This window comes from Microcaecilia unicolor, chromosome 3 (assembly GCF_901765095.1).
Source record: "Microcaecilia unicolor chromosome 3, aMicUni1.1, whole genome shotgun sequence".
Taxonomy (NCBI): domain Eukaryota; kingdom Metazoa; phylum Chordata; class Amphibia; order Gymnophiona; family Siphonopidae; genus Microcaecilia; species Microcaecilia unicolor.
The window spans coordinates 431,995,724-432,019,116 of NC_044033.1; the positions used below are offsets into that span (position 1 = coordinate 431,995,724).

At 45.3% G+C, this 23,393-nt stretch overlaps 1 protein-coding gene across 1 annotated transcript in view; it reads left to right on the forward strand.

The window, feature by feature from the left end:
* Positions 1 to 23,393, forward strand: part of ROCK2 (Rho associated coiled-coil containing protein kinase 2) — a 428,174-nt gene that overhangs the window by 154,721 nt on the left and 250,060 nt on the right. Inside the window, exon 8 of the mRNA XM_030198858.1 lies at positions 5,937 to 6,100. Coding sequence (XP_030054718.1) covers positions 5,937 to 6,100 — 164 coding nt within the window. The remainder of the gene's footprint in view (positions 1 to 5,936; positions 6,101 to 23,393) is intronic.

A 23,393-nucleotide genomic window follows, 5' to 3' on the forward strand; every position in this document is an offset into this window, starting at 1 on the left:
CTTCCACGTCTTTCTCCACAGCCGCTCTGCACGAGAGTCTCCGGGCCGTTCTCCCAGAGATTCTGGGAGAGCTGTTGCGCCCTTCCCCTCCGGTACCGGGGGTGCTTGCGCCACCGGTACCGTCGAGTGAGGCGCCGGCTGGCCCCTTGCCCGGGGTGAGGTCTCCGACACGGTGCCGCGTGCATGGTACCGACTGCGGTCGCCTCCCAGGAAGGCTCCCCGACTACGTCGGCGGAGGGAGCTTCGCCGATGCGGGAGAGAGAGTCTACCTCTCGACGCTCCCACCGTGGCCGTGGTTCCACGGAGTCGAGCCGGGCACGGCTTCAGACACAGGTCCGTGAACTTGTGTCTGATACCGAAAGTGAAGCCTCGTGGGAAGAGGAGGAGGACATCAGATATTTCTCTGACGAGGAGTCTGAGGGCCTTCCTTCTGATCCCACTCCTCCCCTGAAAGGCAGCTTTCTCCTACCGAGAGTCTGTCTTTTGCGGCCTTTGTCCGGGAGATGTCTACGGCCATCCCTTCCGGTGGTTGTGGAGGACGAGCCCAGGGCTGAATGTTTGAGCTCCTGGACTATCCTTCTCCACCTAAGGAAGCGTCCACAGTACCCATGCATCATGTCCTCAAAAAGACATTGCTGGCGAACTGGACCAAGCCACTAAGTAATCCCCACAATCCCAAGAAGATCGAGTCCCAGTACCGGATCCATGGGGACCCAGAGCTGATGCGCATTCAGTTGCCTCACGACTCTGGAGTTGTGGATTTGGCCCTAAAGAAGGCTAAGAGTTCTAGGGAGCATGCTTCGGCGCCCCCGGGCAAGGACTCTAGAACCTTAGACTCCTTTGGGAGGAAGGCCTACCATTCTTCTATGCTCGTGGCCAAAATCCAGTCTTACCAGCTCTACACGAGCACATGCGGAACAATGTGCGGCAGTTTGGCGGCTTTGTGGACAAGCTCCCCCTGAGCAAGCCAAGCCATTTCAGGAGGTGGTCAGGCAGCTGAAGGCGTGCAGAAAATTCCTGGCCAGAGGGTTGTACGACACCTTTGATGTTGCGTCCAGGGCCGCTGCTCAAGGTGTGGTGATGCGCAGACTCTCATGGCTGCGTGCCTCCGACCTGGAGAATAGGCTCCAGCAGCGGATTGCGGACTTGCCTTGCCGTGCGGATAACATTTTTGGAGAGAAAGTCGAGCAGGTGGTAGAGCAGCTTCCACCAGTGGGATACCGCTTTCGACAAGTTCTCCCGCCGGCAGCCTTCAGCTTCTACCTCTACAGGGTAGACGATTTTTTTGGGGAAGGAAGACTGTTCCCTACTCTTCTGGTAAGCGTAGCTACAATCCTCCTTCTCGACAGCCTGCGGCCCAGGCTAAGCCCAGCGCGCTCGCTCTCGTCAGCAGCGTGCGCCTCAGCAAGGCCCCTCGGCTCCCCAGCAAAAGCAAGGGACGAGCTTTTGACTGGCTCCAGCAGAGCATAGCCGACATCCAAGTGTCAGTGCCGGGCGACCTACCAGTCGGAGGGAGGTTGGAAGTTTTTCACCAAAGGTGGCCTCTCATAACCTCCGATCAGTGGGTTCTTCAAATAGTCCGGCAAGGATACATCCTCAATTTGGCCTCCAAACCTCCAAATTGTCCACCGGGAGCTCAGTCTTACAGCTTCCAACACAAGCAGGTACTTGCAGAGGAACTCTCCGCCCTTCTCAGCGCCAATGCGGTCGAGCCCGTGCCATCCGGGCAAGAAGGGCTGGGATTCTATTCCAGGTACTTCCTTGTGGAAAAGAAAACAGGGGGGATGCGTCCCATCCTAGACCTAAGGGCCCTGAACAAATATCTGGTCAAAGAAAAGTTCAGGATGCTTTCCCTGGGCACCCTTCTTCCCATGATTCAGGAAAACGATTGGCTATGCTCTCTGTTCACAAAGTGCTTGGCTGTAGTAGCAGCGGCACTTCGCAGGCTGGGGGTGCACGTGTTCCCATATCTCGACGATTGGCTGGTGAAGAGCACATCCGAGGCAGGAGCTCTACAGTCCATGCAGATGACTATTCGCCTCCTGGAGCTACTGGGGTTTGTGATAAATTATCCAAAGTCCCACCTACTTCCAGTGCAGAAACTCGAATTCATAGGAGCTCTGCTGGACTCTCAGACGGCTCGCGCCTATCTCCCAGAGACGAGAGCCAACAACTTGCTGTCCCTCGTCTCGCGGGTGCGAGCGTCCCAGCAGATCACAGCTCGGCAGATGTTGAGATTGCTGGGCCACATGGCCTCCACAGTTCATGTGACTCCCATGGCCCACCTTCACATGAGATCTGCTCAATGGACCCTAGCTTCCCAGTGGTTTCAGGCTGCTGGGGATCTAGAAGACGTGATCCACCTGTCCACGAGTTTTCTCAAATCCCTGTATTGGTGGACGATTTGGTCCAATTTGACTCTGGGACGTCCTTTCCAAATTCCTCAGCCACAAAAAGTGCTGACCACGGATGCGTCTCTCCTGGGGTGGGGAGCTCATGTCGATGGGCTTCACACCCAAGGAAGCTGGTCCCTCCAGGAACGCGATCTGCAGATCAATCTTCTGGAGTTATGAGCGATCTGGAAACGCTCTGAAGGCTTCCAGAGATCGGCTGTCCCACCAAATTATCCAAATTCAGACAGACAACCAGGTTGCCATGTATTATATCAACAAGCAGGGGGGCACCGGATCTCGCCCCCTGTGTCAGGAAGCCGTCAGCATGTGGCTCTGGGCTCGCCGCCACGGCATGGTGCTCCAAGCCACATATCTGGCAGGCGTAAACAACAGTCTGGGCCGACAGGTTGAGCAGGATTATGCAACCTCACGAGTGGTCGCTCAATTCCCGTGTAGTGCGACAGATCTTCCAGGTGTGGGGCACCCCCTTGGTAGATCTCTTCGCATCTCGAGCCAATCACAAAGTCCCTCAGTTCTGTTCCAGGCTTCAGGCCCACGGCAGACTGGCATCGTATGCCTTCCTCCTGTACTGGGGGGAGGGTCTGCTGTATGCATATCCTCCCATACCTCTGGTGGGGAAGACTTTGTTGAAACTCAAGCAAGACCGAGGCACCATGATTCTGATTGCTCCTTTTTGGCCGCGTCAGATCTGGTTCCCTCTTCTTCTGGAGTTGTCCTCCGAAGAACCGTGGAGATTGGAGTGTTTTCCGACCCTCATCACACAGGACGAAGGGGCGCTTCTGCATCCCAACCTCCGGTCTCTGGCTCTCACGGCCTGGATGTTGAGAGCGTAGACTTTTCCTCTTTGGGTCTGTCAGAGGGCGTCTCCCGCATCTTGCTTGCTTCCAGGAAAGATTCCACTAAGAGGAGTTACTTCTTTCTATGGAGGAGGTTTGCCGTCTGGTGTGACAGCAAGGCCCTAGATCCTCGCTCTTGTCCTACACAGACCCTGCTTGAATACCTTCTGCACTTGTCTGAGTCTGGTCTCAAGACCAACTCTGTAAGGGTTCACCTTAGTGCAATCAGTGCATACCATTACCGTGTGGAAGGTAAGCCGATCTTGGGACAGCCTTTAGTTGTTCGCTTCATGAGAGGTTTGCTTTTGTCAAAGCCCCCTGTCAAGCCTCCTACAGTGTCATGGGATCTCAATGTCGTTCTCACCCAGCTGATGAAACCTCCTTTTGAGCCACTGAACTCCTGCCATCTGAAGTACTTGACCTGGAAGGTCATTTTCTTGGTGGCAGTTACTTCAGCTCGTAAGTGAGCTTCAGGCCCTGGTAGCCCAGGCTCCTTACACCAAATTTCATCATAACAGAGTAGTCCTCCTCACTCACCCTAAGTTCTTGCCAAAGGTTGTGTCGGAGTTCCATCTGAACCAGTCAATTGTCTTGCCAACATTCTTTCCCCGTCCTCATTCCTGCCCTGCTGAACGTCAGTGCACACATTGGACTGCAAGAGAGCATTGGCCTTCTACCTGGAGCGGATACAGCCCAACAGACAGTCCTCCCAATTGTTTGTTTCTTTTGATCCCAACAGGAGGGGAGTGGCTGTGGGGAAACACACCATATCCAATTGGCTAGCAGATTGCATTTCCTTCACTTACGCCCAGGCTGGGCTGGCTCTTGAGGGTCATGTCACGGCTCATAATGTTAGAGCCATGGCAGCGTCGGTAGCCCACTTGAAGTCATCCACTATTGAAGAGATCTGCAAAGCTGCGACGTGGTCATCTGTCCACACATTCACATCTCATTACTGCCTGCAGCAGGATACCCGACGCGACAGTCGGTTCGGGCAGTCAGTGCTTCAGAATCTGTTCGGGGTTTAGAATCCAACTCCCCCCCCCTAGGCCCATGTTTATTCTGTTCCAGGCTGCACTCTCAGTTAGTTGGATAAATTGTTAGGTCAATCTCAGTTATGTCCTCGCCGTTGCGAGGCCCAATTGACCATAGTTGTTGTTTTGAGTCAGCCTGGGGGCTAGGGATACCACATCAGTGAGAACAAGCCTGCTTGTCCTCGGAGAAAGCGAATGCTACATACCTGTAGCCTGCCTCCCCTTTTGTGTCTTCCCTTCTCTTTGTCTTGCTACATATGAGACTGGCCGGTACGAGCCGTTTTCGGGCGGGAAGACGGACGCGCATGCGCGGTGCGCTAGCAAAGGCTTTTGCTAGTGAAGATTCCGATTGGAGGGGCTGCCGTGGACGTCACCCATCAGTGAGAACAATCAGCCTGCTGTCCTCGGAGAATACCTTCTACAGGTATGTAGCATTCGCTTTACAGTGGTGGAAATAAGTATTTGATCCCTTATTTCCCTCTGCAGAATGCAAATAAATTCATATACTTTCCACAATGTGATTTTCCGGATTTAATTTGTGATGTGCTATCTCTCACTGTTACCAATAACCTACCCTTCAATTATGGGCTGCTCATGTCTTTGTCAGTGGGCAAACTTACAAAATCAGCAAGGGATCAAATACTTATTTCCACCACTGTATATACACATGCAATCCATATGGGAACCATGCTACATCCCCTTGCCAGCCCTGTATCTTCTTCATGGCCCTCTGCCTCTAAGGGTAAAGGCATTACGTGGAAAGGAGTGAAGAGAAGTGTACCTGTCTCCCTGGGGGAGGGGAAGGGTGAGGAGTGAAGTATGTGATTTTGTATGATTATGTGTTCATATATTATATACAGAATTGTGTTTGTGTAGAATCATATAATTTCCAGAGGTATAGGTAATGGATACAGGCTCCTGATGTCATTGCAGGAATGTAATGCTTAAGTAAAGGCACAATGTTGTCGCTTCATAAGTTTCTTGCCTGCAGTATTTCCACATTAACACATATTTAAAAAAAGAAATGATTACTGATAGAAATTCTTTCCCAGTCTATAATGGTAAGTGATTAAAATTAACTTTATTAATACTTAGAAATAGACTTCTGATTGTTCATACATACCTGCACAGAATAAATGATTTCAGTATGTCGGAGATGTGTGCAGCTGTAAATCTCTTGGATCTATTTATGCTATGTGAAGTTTCCAACTTGTCAAACCCTGCAGACTGTGGTATAAAACCTTTGGTTAGAATATTTACCTGACTTTTCATGATTTGTAGCTAAGGAAAGAAAATCAGAGATGATTATATGTAAGTGTGTTTGTGTGTGTGATCCCAGATCTTGCTTTGTTTGTATTTAGTCACCTGGATCAGATATATTATAATCCAGGATCATGGTCCAAATAGACCATGCTCTAAGAAAATAAGATATGTGACAACTCTGATTGTGTATCTGAAGAAATATGACAGTTTTAAAGAAAGCAATTGTATCCTGAATAAGTGAATAAATACTTGTATAGCTGTAAAATTGGCAAGGCAATGGCACACTACACCATAGCAGATAATGAATGGAACCTTCCTGAAGTGTGTCTGAAAAAGTTATGTGGTGAGAAAATTGATCAAATGTTTTCTTTTCTTTCTTTTTTTTTTAGCTGCAGCGCCTGTGGTGCCTGAGTTGAGCAGTGATGTAGACAGCAGTAACTTTGATGATATTGAGGACGATAAAGGAGATGTAGAGACCTTTCCGATTTCTAAAGCCTTTGTGGGAAACCAGTTGCCTTTTATAGGATTCACCTACTATAGAGAAAATCTGTATGTGGAAGCTTTCAATTTTCTATATGCATTAATATGCTGTACAGTTCTATTTGAGTTTGCCTTTATATGTGCTTTCACATTCTTAGTTTTGGTGCCTGTAAAGGAAAAGCATGTTATGTAATATGCTTTTAGTTTACTTTCAATTTTTTTTGTAGGTTTAGCAACCTATGTACTAAAACTCCTTCTAAACAGTTCTAGTGTGCATAACCTGAAAATTTTAGTTTGCATGCTAAAACAGCAATTAATAGGCAAAACAGTAAGGGGATTTTTACTAATCCGTATTAAGGCTTTTCAGTCAGTGTATGTTAACTGCAAAAAGTATAGCTGCCAAGCCTTTGCTGTAATTGTAGGAGGTGTTCTGACACTTGGGGAAGGTAGCCCTGCCACTTACATGGTGTAGTGGTCACAACCACATATGAGCAGTGCAGTTGCTAAGGCAGTATGCAGTTAACTACATCTCTTAAGGTTAGCAGGTAATACATATTAACGATACCTGCATTCACTGCAAAGCACACCGCCTCCTTCCCCACCCCCCTAGTGTGAAATTGTGTTGGATGGTTAATGTGACAGTTAACCCGAGCTGTTAACATGGTGCATTAATTGTTTGAACTCTGCATTAATAGTGAGTTGAAATCCACATCAAACACCTAGGGCAAAATTCTATAACTAGATGCCCCCAGTTAGGCGCCTGCCCAGAGCACATGCATTAGGAGCCTGTTCTGTAAAGGATTGTAGGTGCCTGCTTTTCTTTTGTAGAATAGTAGTAGAACTGGGTATTAACATGCTTAACATTTAGGCACTTTCACATACTCGGGTTAAAGTGTGAGTGCCTAAGTATGGCAGGTACTCATGTAACCTATAGTACTCTGTAAGTTACCTGCATAAGTGGAAGCTCTGCCTGTGTCCTGCCCATACTCCTCTCCCATGTACACCCTCTCTTGCAAATACACGTTATATAAGTCAAGTGTGTATTTTCTGAATAGTGCTTAGGCTTAATTTTTGCATTTATTCAAATATATGCGTGTATATGCCATTATTCTAAATATTTGAATGCGTAAATGTGGGTGCCTGTGTTGTAGAATTGCCCTTCTGTTGAATAAATACGCTTTTCTTTTCTTCTCTTCTCTCTCTCTTTTTTTTTTTTGCATTCTTATAAGAGGAAGCCTTTGTAGTAGGTGTAAAATACAGGAGCTGATACTGAAAGTAATTTGTACATTTCATCACCAGAAGCTAATGAACACATAACTTATGTATTTCAGAAAATATATGGATAATATCAGACTGTTTAGTGAAAGCCATTCAGCAATTTATCCATATAAATATGGGGCAGTGTAAAGTCAGGTTGAGGGTGGGCAAAAAAATTATGTAGCTAGTGGAGATACTCAGCCATCATCTGGATAAATTATAGATTTAGTTTAGACCTGCTGAATAGCATAAGAACATAAGAGTAGCCAATGGTCCATCTAGCCCAGTATCCTGTTTTCCAAGCAGTGGCTAAGCCAGGTCACAAATACCTGACAGAAACCCAAATCGTGGCAACACTCCATTCTACAAATCCCAGGGCAAGCAGTTGCTTCCCATGTCTGCCCCAATAGTAGACTATGGACTTTTCCTCCAGGAATTTGGCCAAACATTTTTTAAACCCAGATATGCTAACCGCTGTTACCACCTCCTCTGGCAAACAGTTCCAAGCTTAACTACTCGTTGAGTGAACAAATATTCCTCCTATTTGTTTTAAAAGTATTTCCATGTAACTTCCTTGAGTGTCCCCTAGTCTTTGTACTTTTGGAATGAGTAAAAAATCGATTTACCTTCTTTCTACACCACTCAGGATTTTTAAAGACTTCAATCATATCTCCCCTCATCAGTCTCTTTTCCAAGCTGAAGAGCCCAAACCTCTTTAGTCTTTCCTCATACGAGAGGAGTTCCATCCTCATTATCATTTTAGTCGCTCTTCTTTGAACCTTTTCTAATTCCACTGTATCTTTTTGAGATACGGTGACCAGAACTGAATGCAATACTCAAGGTGCGGATGCACCATGGAGCAATACAAAGGCATTATAGTATTTTCGGTCTTATTCACCACCCCTTTCCTAATAATTCCTATCATCCTATTTGCTTTTTTGGCCGCCGCTGCACCCTGAGCAGAAGCTTTCAGCGCATTATCTACAATGAAACCCAGATCTTTTTCTTGAGCGTTGACCCCCAATGTGGACCCTAGCATCAGGTAACTGTGATTCGGATTATTCTTTCCAATGTGCATCACCTTGCATTTGTCCACATAATATTTCATTTGCCATTTGGATGCTGTGTCTTCCAATTTCCTAAGGTCTTCCTGCAATATTTCACAGTCCGCTCGTGTTTTAACAACCTTGAATAGTTTTTGTATCATCTGCAGATTTAATCACCTCACTCGCCGTTCTGATTTCCACATCATTTATAAATATGTTAAATAGCACCTGTCCCAGTACAGATCCCTGTGGCACTCCACTGTTCACTCTCCTCCATTGGGAGAAATGACCATTTAACCCTACCTTCTGTTTTCTGTCCAATAACCAATTCCTAATCCACACCAGAACCTTGCCTCCTATCCCATTACTCTTTAATTTTCTCAGGAGTCTCTCATGAGGAATTTTATCAAAAGGTTTCTGAAAATCTAGATACACTACATCAACCGGCTCACCTTTATCCACATGTTTATTCACATCTTCAAAGAAATGAAGCAAGTTGGTGAGGCACAACTTAACTCAGCTGAACCCATGCTGACTCTGTCCCATTAAACCACGTTTGTCTACGTGTTCTATAATTTATTCTTTATAATAGTTTCCACTATTTTGCCCGGCACCGATGTCAGGCTATACCGGTCAATAATTTTCCCGATCACCCCTAGAACCCTTTTTAAAAATTGGCGTCACATTGGCCACCCTTCAATCTTCAGGTACTACGGATGATTTTAACAACAAGTTACATATCACAGATCAGCAATTTCATGCTTGAGTTCTTTGAGTACCCTTGGATGTATGCCATCTGGTCCAGGTGACTTGCTACTTTTTAATTTGTCAATTTGGCTCCATACATCTTCCAGGTTCACCAATATTTCTTTCATTTCCTCCACATCATCACCCTTGAAAAGCATTTCCGGTACATGCAGATCTCTTACATCGTCTTCCTTAAAGACAGAACAAAGAATTCATTCAGTTTCTCCTCCATGTCAAAGAATTTATTCAGTTTCGCCACTATGTCCTCCCTGAGTGCCTCTTTTGCTCTTTCGTGATCTAACAGCCCCATGGATTCCCTCGCAGGCTTTCTGCTTCTGATGTACCTGAAAAAGTTGTTAATGTGAGTTTTAGCCTCTGTGGCAAGTTTCCTCTTCATATTCTCTTTTAGCCTTCTTTATTAATGCTTTGCATCTGACTTGCCAGTCAGACCTTAAACTAAATAGTGCTGACATGGTGGCTGCTACTTATATGGACAGCAATACTGAATATATAAAATGAAATGCTGCATTTAAATTAATTCAGTCACTGCAGCAGCTGAAAATTGGCCAATAGTGTTCAAGTACACATGTGCATATTGCATTTTGGAATCCCCTGTGCTAAACAACGTAGAGAGGATCAGCCAGTCAGGATTTCAAGCTTCTTCCAGGATGCATAAAAAATAAGGTCCTTTGTAGTCCTGATTATACTCCTGTGCATGCCCCCCCCCCCCCCAGTGTCCCCAAGATTTTCTGCATTCCACAACAATAATAAGCCTTAATCCTAAGCCAACATATTTGCAATATGACCTCAATCTGTCAAAATTACTGTTAGCCCTCGCCATTGTACTTCCATTGTGTCAGAGAGAGCTTCCTTTTGGTGTTTATAGTACATAATATGAATAGGCAATCTATTAAGGTATGCTTGGAAGTTGTCCAGTGTTGGGGGTCTTTTGGAACAGCTTAGTCCCTTGATCTTCTGTGTCAGGGAGGAGAGTTAGTTGGGTTTGCTGAGGGTTCTTCATATATTGGAGGAGAGGGATGGGATTGGGGCACCAGGCATATATTATTGTGAAAGGCACAAGTCAATTGACCTTGGGTGGGGGTGGGGGGGGGTATAAATTGGGACATTACAGTTCCTAGATCTAGTCTTAGTTGCCCAACACTCATTTTCTATTGAGGGGGGAATAGTTGTAGCACTGAGCAGTGTGGCAGTGAAATACCAACACCTTCCCCACTGCAGGAAACGGGGCATGGTGGCAGCAATGAGTGGACTGGTGGGGGATGAGAAAAGCCAAAAAGCTGTGTGGATGTGAATTGGTGATACAGCAGATGAGGAGCCCAAGAGCTGCCTGCCAAATAGTGCAGGAGTGCCCAAGGATGGACGTGAGCATTGGGGAACTTATGAAGGAGGCAATGCTGAATGTTAGGCGGGGGGAAAAAAGCACATAGATTTTTAGAGCATGCAGTGGAGACGGTGTGCCATGCCAATTTCTCTAACCTGTGGCACTCAGGTCCTCTTCCCCAAGTCTGTATCCCCACACCCTTCTATTTTACTGCCCTGCCCCCCACCCCCACTGGCCATATACCACCCTACCCCTCATCCATGCCGCAAAGTAGATTGTAAGACAGTTTGCTTGCTAAAAAATACCAGGTCTGAGGCAGTTCTGAACTTTAACCTTTAGTAGGCCCATGGTAAATACTGGGTGGAAGAAACCATATCACACTATCTACAATGTACCTGCTACATCCCAATTTGTGTATAAAGTTCTGCTAATTTTATCCCGTGCTCTCTAAATAATCTGACCCTTGTTTGCCGTGCATGCTTAAGGCCTTGGCACATAGAGAGAGATAATATATATATGGCGCCTAAAAAATCAGCACGGAAATCAGTGCCGACTAAGCATATTCTGTAAGCAGCGCCTAGAATTGTGTGATATACAGAATATGCTTAGTTGGTTTCTCAGCGCTTCAAACTATGCACTCCAACGAAAATGTGGCATAAATCCTGGCACATAGATCTAGGCACACTGGGCCATATTCTATAACTGCATGTCAATTTTGGAATGCCCACGAAACACCCATTTCCATGCCCATAACCATGCCCTCTTTTGCCTGTGCATGTTAGAAGTTAGATGCACTGCATTACAGACTGCTTGTAGCAAGTCGTGTGCATAAATTCTAATTATTGAAAACTAGGAAAAAGGCCCGTTTCTCAGCGCAATGAAACGGACGCTAGCAAGGTTTCTATAATGGTAGGGGCCCCCTCCCTCTGTCCCTCCGAGCTGCTTGCCTGCCTCCGTGTGGGTCGGACGTTGTTCGTGGTTCGCTCTGTGTGGGGAGGGTTTTTTTTTTTTTTGCTGCGCCTCCGTGCCTGTGCCGTTTCCGTTTCGGCCCTCGAGTGTCATTGCACCGCACTCGACGTCATCAGGTTTTGACGTGAGGGCGGTGCAGACACTCAGGGGCACACCGGATATCTCGGGCGCCTCAACGTCCGTGGAGGCTTCATTAGAACGTTGGGGTTGCCTTTTATATAGAGAGATTAGTGCTCATTATTGCTTATTAAGAGCTGTTATCAACGCTGATTAGTTTTTTAAAGCCAATTAAGTAACGCACGTTGTTATAAATATACTTAGATTTTGGTGCAGATCTCTAGGGGGGTAATGCATTAGTGTAGCAGGTTTAAAATTAATTTTGGACAAGTTCATGGAAGAAAAGTCCATAAACCAGTATTAAGGTAGACTTGAGAGGAAAGTTCACTGCTTATTCCTGGAATAAGCAGCACGGAATCTATGACTCTTGGGATCCTGCCTTGTAACTTGGATTAGCCATTGTTGGACCCTCAGTCTGTTCCAGTATGGCAATAGTTATTTACTGGGGTTTTTTTGTTTTGTTTTTGTTTGTTTTGCATATGCTAAACTGCTTTTGTTTGCATTCTAACCTTTAGCATATAGAATGCATAATACTTAGCAGCATATTTTTCTGTGTAATTAAAGCTGCCTTCTATTCATGTTTTTCTTGTGACTATGCAAGCACATGTGAAAGAAAGTTCATACTATGAAGGTCTGTACAATGAATTTAATATATTTAGTGGGCCTTTTACGAAGACGCACTAGCGTTTTTAGTGCGTCCTAAAAATAAGCGTGTACTAAAAGCTAGACATGCCCATATATTCCTATGGGCAACTCTAGCGTTTAGGGCACGCTAATCATTAGTGTGTGCTAAAATCGTTAGCGTGCCTTTGTAAAAGACCCCCTTAGTTAGAACAGGGGTAGGCAGCCTCTATACAGAGAGGGCCACATGAATGTCAGTACTATACCTGGTGGGCTGCAATATTATGTAATGTCACAATCGGAAATGTACAGAGCTCCATAGACCTAACCTGTGATAAATAAGTAAAAATGTAACTAAAATAATGACAAACTGCTAGAGTGCCTATTCTGATAATACTTTTAATAATTTTTTTTTTTTTTTTTTTTTTTATTGATGAAATACCAACCATAACATTGAATAAACAGCATTCTCAACATTTCTCTTATTAAACATTTGTTTCATATGGTGTTAGAGAACTCAACATTTCTTCCATCTTTATTTTATCTATGCCCCCTCCCTCCCGCCCCCCACCCTTTCTCCTCCCTCCCTCCCTCCCATCCCATCCAAGAGCCTAATACCTTAAGAAAAGGAGCTTGTTATAGTACAACATCATTAACTTTAGCTGTTATAATACGGCTATTATTATCTAACTTGTACCCGTGATACTTTAATATGCTACTTCCCCTTACTTATCCAAACTGTCTCTCCTCTCACTTTCTCTTTCCCCAGTCCTTTTACAATGAGGAAAAAACTGGATTGACACGGGCTGTTCCAGCCTTAATCCGTGGCAGGCAGACCTTTGTTTTGCTTCCAGCCTTTAAGCTTGTAAAGGATTTGACGCCTGGTTGTTGGATGCATTGTGTTCCAGTATCTCCCCCAGATCTTCCTAAAAGTTCCTGGGTCTTTCTCTTGATTTATTAATGGAACAATGCCACAGAGTTCCAGATGTAACAGTTCTGACATTTTAGACTTCCACATGTCTCTGGTCGGGGCTTGCTCCTCTCTCCATTTTAAAAGGATTGCTTTTTTCCCCATCCGGGTCACTCGTTGTAGGAACCCCGTAAGTCCCGACGGCACCGGTTGTTCCATACTAAAAATGTCGAACAGCACCAGCACACTGACGGTTACTTTCCGTCTCCAGTACCGTCCGGATTCCGCAAGTATCTGTGTCCAGAACTGATGAATCTCCGGACACCACCAAAACATGTGACCCAAGGTCGCCTGTGCTTCTTCACATTTTGGGCATTCACCTGTACCGAAACCCGCTTTCAATGCTCTGTTTGGTGCTATATATAGTCGCATAATGAACTTGTATTGCTGCTCCCACTGTCGTATGAAGGTAGACCTGCGTAAATTACTCAACAGAAAGTTCTGAATCATGTCCACGGTTATTACAATTTCTAGATCTCTCGACCAGTTCTCTGCTAGTTTGACATAGTCAATGTCCTCGGTGGTGCCCAGCAAATTTCTATGGTGGAAACGCAAGGGAACCACGTTTTGGGCCCCCAACGTCAAGGCTGTTGTGAGTATATCCTGCACATCCTCACTTAAGTTAAGTGTTCCCAGTGATCGGGCATAATGCCGCACTTGTGCGTGTGCGTAAAAGTCTTTAGACGAAATGCCATAGTCTCTTATTAGTTCCTCCAGGTTCTTGACTTGTCCCTCTGCATTTAGCACTTGATATAAATAATGAATCCCTTTCTCCCTCCAGTGCACAAAGGTCCGCTCCAATGTCCCTGCCGGGAAATCAGGATTCCCTTTCAAAGAAACAAAAGGCGTCGCCGCTGCAGAGAAACTATGTCGCTTGCACAACCACCGCCACATTGCTCTTGCTGAGCGCACAAACCAATTCATCGGGGACCTCGCCTCGGGGTTCTTCCCAGATGTATGTAGCAAACAGCTCAGGTGCATTTTAGGTTCCAATGAGGCCTCTAGTAATGTGTTTGTAAAGTGTTGGTTGCCTGTTAACCAGTCCCTAACATGTCTCATTGTGCAAGAAATGGTGAGATATCTTACGTTGAGCAACCCCATTCCTCCATGCTCTTTGGGTTTATATAATACCTCCAACGGCAGTCTGGGCCGTTTATTACACCACAGAAATTTCCTCAGCATCCTGCTTAGCTCTTTCTCCTCTCTCCCCTGTAGATGTAAGGGTAACACTTGGAATTTGTACAGCCATTTGGGCACTATCATCATGTTAAACAAAGCTATACGTCCCGTCAATGTGAGGGGGCAGGACTCCCACATTCCTAATAATCGTCTCGTTTCTGTTAACAAAGGTCTCACATTTATCTTATAGAGTGTCGATAGCTGTATCGGCACCTCCACTCCCAGATATTTCAGCCGGTCTGTAGCCCATTGAAATGGAAAGGGACCCACCCACTCAGCTTGAACTCCCTCTGTGAGGGCCAGAGCCAAGGATTTATCCAAATTTAATTTGAACCCAGATAAACTGCCATAATATTCAATCTCCTGAAGTAGGTTCTGCGCTGATGTGTGAGGGTCATCTATCATTAACAAAAGGTCATCTGCATATGCCAGGAGTTTAAGCACTGTCTCGCCCACTAACATGCCTTTAATACCTGGGTTGTTTCTGATGCAGCACAATAGTGGCTCTAGCACTAATATAAAGAGCAGTGGAGATAGTGGACAGCCCTGTCTTGTCCCTCTGCCTATCATTATTTCATTCGTTCGAACTCCATTTACCCGCAGTCTGGCTCTCGGGTCCGCATATAGTGCTCTTACTGCCCCAATAAGCCAGCCCCCCACTCCAATCCATCTCAAAGTCTCATACATGAAAGGCCATGCAACTCTGTCGAAAGCGCGTTCCGCGTCTAGGCTAATTACTAATCCCTTAGAAGCTCCTTCTGACGCTACCGTCATTGCTGCAATCAGTTTCCTGACATTGATGACAGAGTGCCTTCCCCTTACGAACCCGACTTGTTCCTCCCTGATTATTGAGGGTATCACCTGTGCTAGACGTTCAGCCATGATCCTCGAGAGAATCTTTATGTCAACGTTTATGAGCGATATGGGTCTATAAGCAGCAGGATCTACCATGTCTCGCCCAGGTTTTGGAATTAAACTTATTAATGCTTCATTTGCGTGCATTGGGAACTGCTCTGCCTCCACCACCTCCTCATACAAAAGGTCATTAGGGGCCCCACCACCTGTGCCCGGAGCAACTTATAGAACTCACTCGAGAATCCATCTGGACCTGGGGCGGAATGAAGTTTCAATGCCTGTATAGCCCTCAGCACCTCTTTTGCTCCCAGTGGGGAGTCTAGGGTGTCTTTCTGACCTTCTGTTAGCTGTGGCAGCCTTGACTTTTCTAAATATGTCCTAATCATATCTTGTTGTTCCGTTCTTTTCCTCTGTCCAGCATAAAGCTGGGAGAAATGTTTATGAAAGGTCTCTGCTATCTGCTCTGGGTCTGTTGTTAGGTTACCTGTTGGGGTTTTTATCTGTGCAATCATATGTGACCTACGAGAGCCTTTTATCAAACGCGCCAGCATTCCTCCCGGTCTATCCCCGAACCTTTGTAGATTATACTTGCGCGTGAGCGTGGCCTTATTATACCTATCTTGTAGTAATGAATTAAGCTCCACACGAATGGAGATCAAAGAGTCAAATAGCGTTCTATTAGGTGTTTCAGTGTATCTTCTCTTGGCTATTTTAACCCTACGTTCTAGATCTATTATTTTTTGCGCTATTTTCCTATTTCTCCTAGAAACGTAGGCTATCACTTCTCCGCGGAGCACCGCCTTAGCGGTGTACCAAAAAAGGCCTGGTGTGCTGACATGTTCTTTATTATGCTGCGCAAATTCCTCCCACTTGCCTTTCAAGAATTCTACAAACTCTGAAGAAGTTTGCAAATACGAGGGAAATCGCCAACCCCCCAGCCCTCGGTAGTATGGTTGTGGTTCAATGTCTACCCAAATCATGGCATGGTCTGAAATCTCTTCCGGGCCTACCTCCGCTCCTCTAATTCTTGAGAATATTTCAGATGTCACCAAAATATAATCGATTCTGGATTGTGTTCCATGTGATCTCGAGGTATGCGTGTAGTCTCGCTCTCCCTCATGTGTTAATCGCCAGGGGTCTACCAACCTCAGGCCCTCGCAAAAGGTCTCAAGTATTCCCGGCCCCCGATCTTTATTCTGTATATGTCCCGTTTTATCCAGATCTGGATCTAGAACCTGGTTCATATCCCCTGCTACAATTATTGGCTCTGGTCCCCGGCTCTGGCACTTCGCAAACAGGTCTGCAAAGAATGCTCTCCCGCCCATCTGCGGGGCATACACCGCTAGTAGCATGTATTCCTGCCCTTGTAGGTTCAATTTAATTCCCACATACCGTCCCTCTTCATCTGCGAAGAGGAATTTGGCTTTTGCCATTACTGATTTGTGTACTAATATTGCTACCCCTCCTCGTCTTCCTACTGCTGGGGAACCGAAAACCTCTCCCACCCAATTTCGTTGTAATTTCTTAAGTTCTATTGTTGATAATCTAGTTTCCTGGATACATGCTATTCCCACTTTGTGCCGTTTAAGCGCACTTAAGATCTTTGTCCTCTTAATCGGGGAAGTTATCCCACATACATTCCATGATATTATGCGTGTAATCCCATCAGTCTGCTTGGCCATTGCTTCTTGATATCATTGAATGAATCATCTTATTTTCCATCTTTAAACCCAGGGAGCCCAGCCTCCCCCTAGGATTCCCATGTTGTTCCCCGTCTACTGTGGCGTTGCGTAGTCTGTGTGTCCAACCACTCCCTATGTGACTCGTGGTCTTTTTGCTCTTGTCTTTCCCCTTCCCCCCTCTTTCCCTATACCCTTGAAGTGTCCCTTTCTTCCCCCTTTCTCAATACCCTGTATCCCATTTGTATTGTGGGATGTTGGGGTTTCCCGCGTCCTCCCAATCAGCCCCTTTCCTGATATGTTAAATTAATCAAGCACTGATTCCGCTTGTGTGAAATATCTAAGCAAGGCCTCATTGGATAACCTTTAAATTATACCTTTTTAAAAGCTGTCGTCCGCTTATGTTACTTCTCCTCTGTCTGCTCCGGACTCTTTCTCGATACCACCAGTGCCTGTACTTGCTTTTGCGCATCTGCAATGTCTGTGAATTGCTTCCATCGTCCTTCAACCTTTAATTCAATATTGCAGGGTAAATCAGCATGAACGGCACCTGTGCCTCGTGCAGCTGCTGACAGAGTGGCGTGAACCGCCGGCGTTTTTCTTGTAGGGCCATAGAATAGTCCTGGAAAATTCGTAATTGGTGCCCATCATATCTCAGCTCATTCCGTTTAAGTCGGGAGCCCCGTAAAATTTCATCCTTATGTACATAATTATGTATTTTAATGATCACTGTTCTTGGGGTCTGTTTCCCTTCCTGTTTTTTGCCAATTCGGTGCGCTCTCTCTAAGCACAGTTTCCCCGAATGATCTGAGAGTGCAAATTCCTCTGTCAACCATTTTTCCAGAGCTGACGATAGCATGTTATCTGACACTGTTTCGGGGAGCCCTACAATTCTCAGATTTCCTCGCCGCGACCTGTTTTCTAGGTCGTCAACTTTGGCCTGTAAGGTTGTCAATGCAGCGGCCATTTTGTCCGCTTTCTGCGCCCCAGGCCCCGCCACGTCCTCTGCCTCCGATACTCGACGCTCGAGCTCCCCCAGCCTTTGCTCTGCATCTGCCGTCCGCGATTCCAAGCCAGACACTTGTGCGTATAATTTTTCTAATTTCTGGTCCAACGCAACACTCACAGCTGCTGTTAATTGTCTTAATTGCTCCTCTGTGAACGAGCCGCTACTGTCTGCTTTCTGGCTCTCTTCCACGCTGCTTGCCGCTTTCAGTTTTTCCTCTTTCTTTTTTCACGGACCTGCTCGTCATAGCTGGTTGTGGCGAGTTTAAATATCTTTCCATATGTTTATCCTCTGCCTTTGCGCTTCTCCGCGTTCTTTTGTTTCTTTTTTCAGTGCTTAATTATAATTATTGTCGTCGGGGCCTAGGAGGACGCGGGAACACGTCTTTCTCTTCCTAGAGCATCACGTGACCCCCCTGATAATACTTTTAAAATACAGTATTTTAAATTACCAACACTCTGGTTAATGGTATTTTCTGTTTATACTTCCCATGGTCTTGCAGGCCACATAAAATTCAATGGCAGGCTGCATTTGGCCTGCACGCTGTAGGTTGCCCACCACTGAGTTAGAAGAATGTTTCTTCTGTTTTCTGATGCCTTCTGAAACAAACCTAACAAACAATATTACTTCCCTTTCAGCAGCAACAAGCAACCAACATTTATACCTTTTAATGTTACTAAGTTATTTTGTTTTTGATTTTTTTTAAGTTGCTTCTAATTTTGTAGAACCCTGAGGAGTAGCCATGTGTGGGATAGTGTTACAAAGAATTTCATGTGAGATGAAATGTTGCTTTTCTGTGTGAGAGATACATTTGTACTTTATTATTTGTTATATTTTATAACAAGCCTTATTTTTACTGTTATTTCATTGCATTTACTTGTATGTGATCCATCTTGAACTTGGATGTGAAAAAATTCCTAATTAAATATACATTGATAACATGGCTGCTTCTTGGGATGTGATGCTTCTAGTTAAAAAAGAAAAAAAAAGATTTAACAGTGAAATTTTATTGATACAGAGTAGACATTGCTATTGTATTTATTTTAAGTATTGCAGAAGGCACAGCTTTTTAAAAATGTGTACTACACAGTACAGCCAAATGGTGCTCTATCAACTGTCTTTTTTTAAATCATAATCTCAATTTGTAGTTGGAAAAAAAGTCTTGCTATTTATTTTGACCAAGAATAATTGTATTTGAATGAAAAGAATACAGATGATTAACACATCTAGCTTCAGTTTAGAGACTGGTCCTATGGAGAACAGAACACAAGAAAGCTTTTTCAAGTGAGCAGATTGTCCAATAGGCAATTGCGGAAAGTTTGAGTGAGAGGTGTATTTTTCTTACAGGTTGCTAAGTGACTCTCCTCAGTCTCATGCTGAAAATGATGCCTCCAAACAAGTTAGCAATGTGAGTGCTTATTTTTTTATATTTTAATACAACAGAGCATTAAATACTAAAATTAATCTTCAGTTATGGTATCTTTGAATTGTATTTAGATCACATTCCTTCAGATAGTCTTTTGGTGGTGTTTGATTCTCATCATTCTGCTCTATTCTGTAAATGCAACTGTTATTTGCAGAAGCATTAGATCACACGTGGACAGGGGTGATTTGCTACTAATTGGGTTTCTGCCAGGTACTTGTGACCTGGATTGGCCACTCTTGGAAGCATGATACTGGGCTAGTTGAACCATTGGTCTGACCCAGTTGTAGCTATTCTTATGTTCTTATATATAGTATCATATATTTATTTTGGTTAAAAGGCCTTTTAGGTCTTAAGTGCATCCAGTTGCAAGTGAAAACTGTAGTTGGATTGAGAGTATACAGATTTCACATGTATCTCTGGAATTTCTTGCACTTTGACATTCACTCAGAACATCATATCTAAAATTTAGGGCTCAAGTGAAAACTCGTCTTTTCACTAAACCATTCCATGAGGGGGTTAGGGTCTGACTTGACCAACAGGATACCTTTTTTTGTTAAGTCTCGGTGCTACTCTTTCTTTATCTGTCCTGTTGATTTTATAGTTCCTTTCTAATTATGTTTAGATTTTTAATTGTAAACCGCTTTGATTTTAATTTGAAAGGCAGTATATCAAATTTTAATAGATAAACAATATAAACTTATCCAGAAATATATTTTCAATTTGATGCAGGAACCCTGTAAAGAATATTTTAAGATCCAACTATTTAGATCAGTGGTTCCCAAACTTTTTCGGTTCACAGCAACTAGTGTCCCGTCCCGTCCCCCCCCCCCCCCCCCCCCCCGGCCACGTGGGTCTCTGCCCCCCCTCCAGCCACATAGGACTCCGCGCCCCTTCCCCCCCGGCCACATAGGTCTCTGCGCCCCTTCCCCCCTGACCACATAGGTCTCCCTTTCCCTGCAGCCCCACCTCTCACTCCAGCACACCTCTCCTCCCTGAAAGTTCAGCATACTTCTCCTCCATTCCTTCAGACTCCCTCCTCCCAGAAAGTCCAGCACACCATTCCCTATAGCCCCTCTCCTTCCAGATGGTCTAGCACATCTCTTCCTTCCATGCAGCCTCCCCTCCTATAAGTCCAGCACACCACTGCCTTCCCCAAATCCAGCATCACTCGCTACCTTTCTTCCCGCAGGTCCAGGATCACAGCCGCTTCCTTCTTCTTCCCCCGCTGCCGTACTTGCAGCTTATATTTTTGGGCTGTCCGCGATTCACATAGGCAAAGCCCCTCTGATGCAACTTTTGTTGCAAGGGCCGGACGCAGCAGAGGGAAATCACCACAGTGCCTGTGTGAATCCCGGATGGCCCGAAAATGTAAGTTGCAAACACTGCAGCGGTGGAGGAAACGGCAGATTCCGGACCTGCGGGAGGGGAAAGTAGGGAGCGATGCTGGATTGTGGGTGATGGGAGGGAAGTCAGGTTTTGCCGCGGCATCTTTGAGAGTTCTCTGCGGTGCACCAGGGTGCTGTGGCGTGGCTCACAGTTTGGGAACCACTGATTTAGATTAATCCAAGATTAACATTAAGAGAGCCTGATGTCACATTTCTGGCTGACCATGTGCGACTTCAGAGTTTGACACCCCATCCCCTTGCCTGCATCAGTGTTTGTCTCATGCTTGAATGATAGTATGCAGGGTACCCTCCTCTCCTCCAGGTGCTGGTGCCTCTTGTCAGGCATCCAACACAGCCATAGCAGTCAGCTCTGAGAGTGATGAGTACATCCGGTATTGAGCAAGCGTCTTCATTTATGTCCAGGGTGGGGTAATTTGTATTATGTTTAGCCCCCACCCCAATCATTTTGCAATGTTGGTGCTTATGAACAGCTAGCATATTTGCTCAACTTCTGAAATAAACACTGGGCTGTCACACAGGTGACCGAATACACAGAATGTAAACAGCCGTGGTTCCTGTGGTAAGGTGACCCTTCCTATTTCCCTTATATTTATTTACATGCCTACAAAGGGAAGGGCAGAAGATCGTGAGCATGTCACTGTCCACAGCCTGAGCCATAGGTGCACTTGATGTCAGTGAGGAATAAAAGGGGGCATCGGTGAGGAGCTAAGGGGCCCAACAGAAGGTTCCAAGGGGGAAGAGCAGTATAAGGTGATTTCACCATCCCCTAAGCATTCCCCTACAAAATGTCATAATGTATCTTTGAACACTCAAGTTTAGATCACAGGGGTGGAAGATGCAAATTAGTATGTACAACACAGTTCACCTACAGACCACCAAAATTAGAAGATTTAGAGGTAATATGAATTAGATTAACATCACTATTAGGTATTATAGTGTTAATTTTTAAGATAACTAAAATCTTTCCAAAGTCACTTAATCAAATATTAATACATTTGCTCTTTTGCTTTTTCTCTGCACATTGTACGGTTCTCTCTTCTCTATCTTTATTTTCTGGGTTCTCTTGACTCCTTTCCCTGGCCTCCCTTCCTCCTTCCAGTTTACTTCTCCTAGTCTGTTTTCTCTGCTTTATACAGCCCTCACGATTTTGTACCTCTCATTTTTGTATTTTTTTTTTACCTTTCACCCCTTATCCCCATTATACCTTGCAAACTTTCCCTTTCCCCTACCCTCTCCCAGTGTTCTATCTCCCTTTTACTACTGCTAATACTTATGTTTCTCTCCTATAATCCCTCTGGCTCATTTTTCCCAACTTTGCAAACCCCTTCTCTTACTGCACCATGTAATTTCTGCTTCTTTTTCTCACCTGTGTGCATCCTCACTTAATTCATTCTTGCCTTCTCCCTCACTGTGGCCATTCTCTTGACTCTCTCCCTGTGCTTCTATTTCCCTGTTTCCCCTGCCTCCTCCTATTTCTCCTTGCTACCCACCTTCCTCTGTATTGTAACTCTCAGCCCTATTTCCTATAACTGTCTTCCCCTTCCCACCTCTGTGTTTCTCAGCAGGAACAAACAATATCATTTGTGTTTTGTTTTTGTTTTTTTTAACAAGGATATTGTATTGCATTTAGGAAATGTTGCAAACTAGAATGTTGCAAACTAGAAGGTCATATAGGTATTAAAGCAGAAAAGAGAGACCTAAAAGGAGAAACACTACAGTTCATTGAACATTTTAAGGCCAATTCTGTATTCTAGGCACATATGTTATATTTCTCTTATGTGCATAATGTCTAGAATACTAGTACTTATGCATGTCAGTGTGCACACACCGTTAACAGCAGGGTGCCTAAGCACTATTCTACAGCGACACATGTAAGTGGCAGAGTGCAGAAATGGTAGGGGATGAGAACATGAGTAGAGCATGGATGGGGACTCCCGATTATGCACGTAAAGTACAGAATACTGTAAATTATGTGGGTCCCTGGCAAATTTACATGCTTGCAGCAATGGCATGTCTATGGTTAGTGTAACTGTGGGCATGTAAATGTAAGGAAATTGATACCGGGTTATGCTAGTATTCTGTAACAGAATCAAGGCACCCAGATGCCCTTATAGAATAGGGTAAATACCTAGAACTGCCCCTTTATTCTCTAACTAGCCGTTAAGCCCGTAACAACGGGCGAGTTTTTTGTTTTCCTATGGCTTCCCCCCGTCCACCAACACTGCTCTCTCCCCTGCTCTCCCCCCATGTCCAGCAACCCTCCTCTCCCCCTTCCCATCCGCTCCATCCACCTGTGTCCATCAACTGTTCTCTCCCCTACCCTCCATCCTCTGGCTCCCATCCATGTCCACCCATCTCCTACCGCGATTGTAACCTCCTCTGCCCTGCCGTCCCCTCCGCCGCCATTTCACCCCCTCCGGCCGCCACCGCCACCTTTGTCGCCCCCCTCCCCCTCTTTCTGCCATCGTCGTGTCCTCCTTCAGCTACTTTCGTTACCTCCCGTGATTCTTCCTGTCGTGTCGTCAGTTCTCCTCCATCGCTGAGTCTGTTTCCCTCAGTTCTGCTCCCTCCTCCGATTTCCACGCCCATGTCCGAGCCCTCCTCCCTATTGGGCTGTACTGCTGGTGGAGGTGGGGCTTGGACTTCTGCACTCTCAACGTTCGGTCTCTACTGCGCATTTGCGGGTGAGTCGGTCACTTGTCATTTATATGTTTGATGACTGTGCCAGATAGAGGGAAGAGAAGAA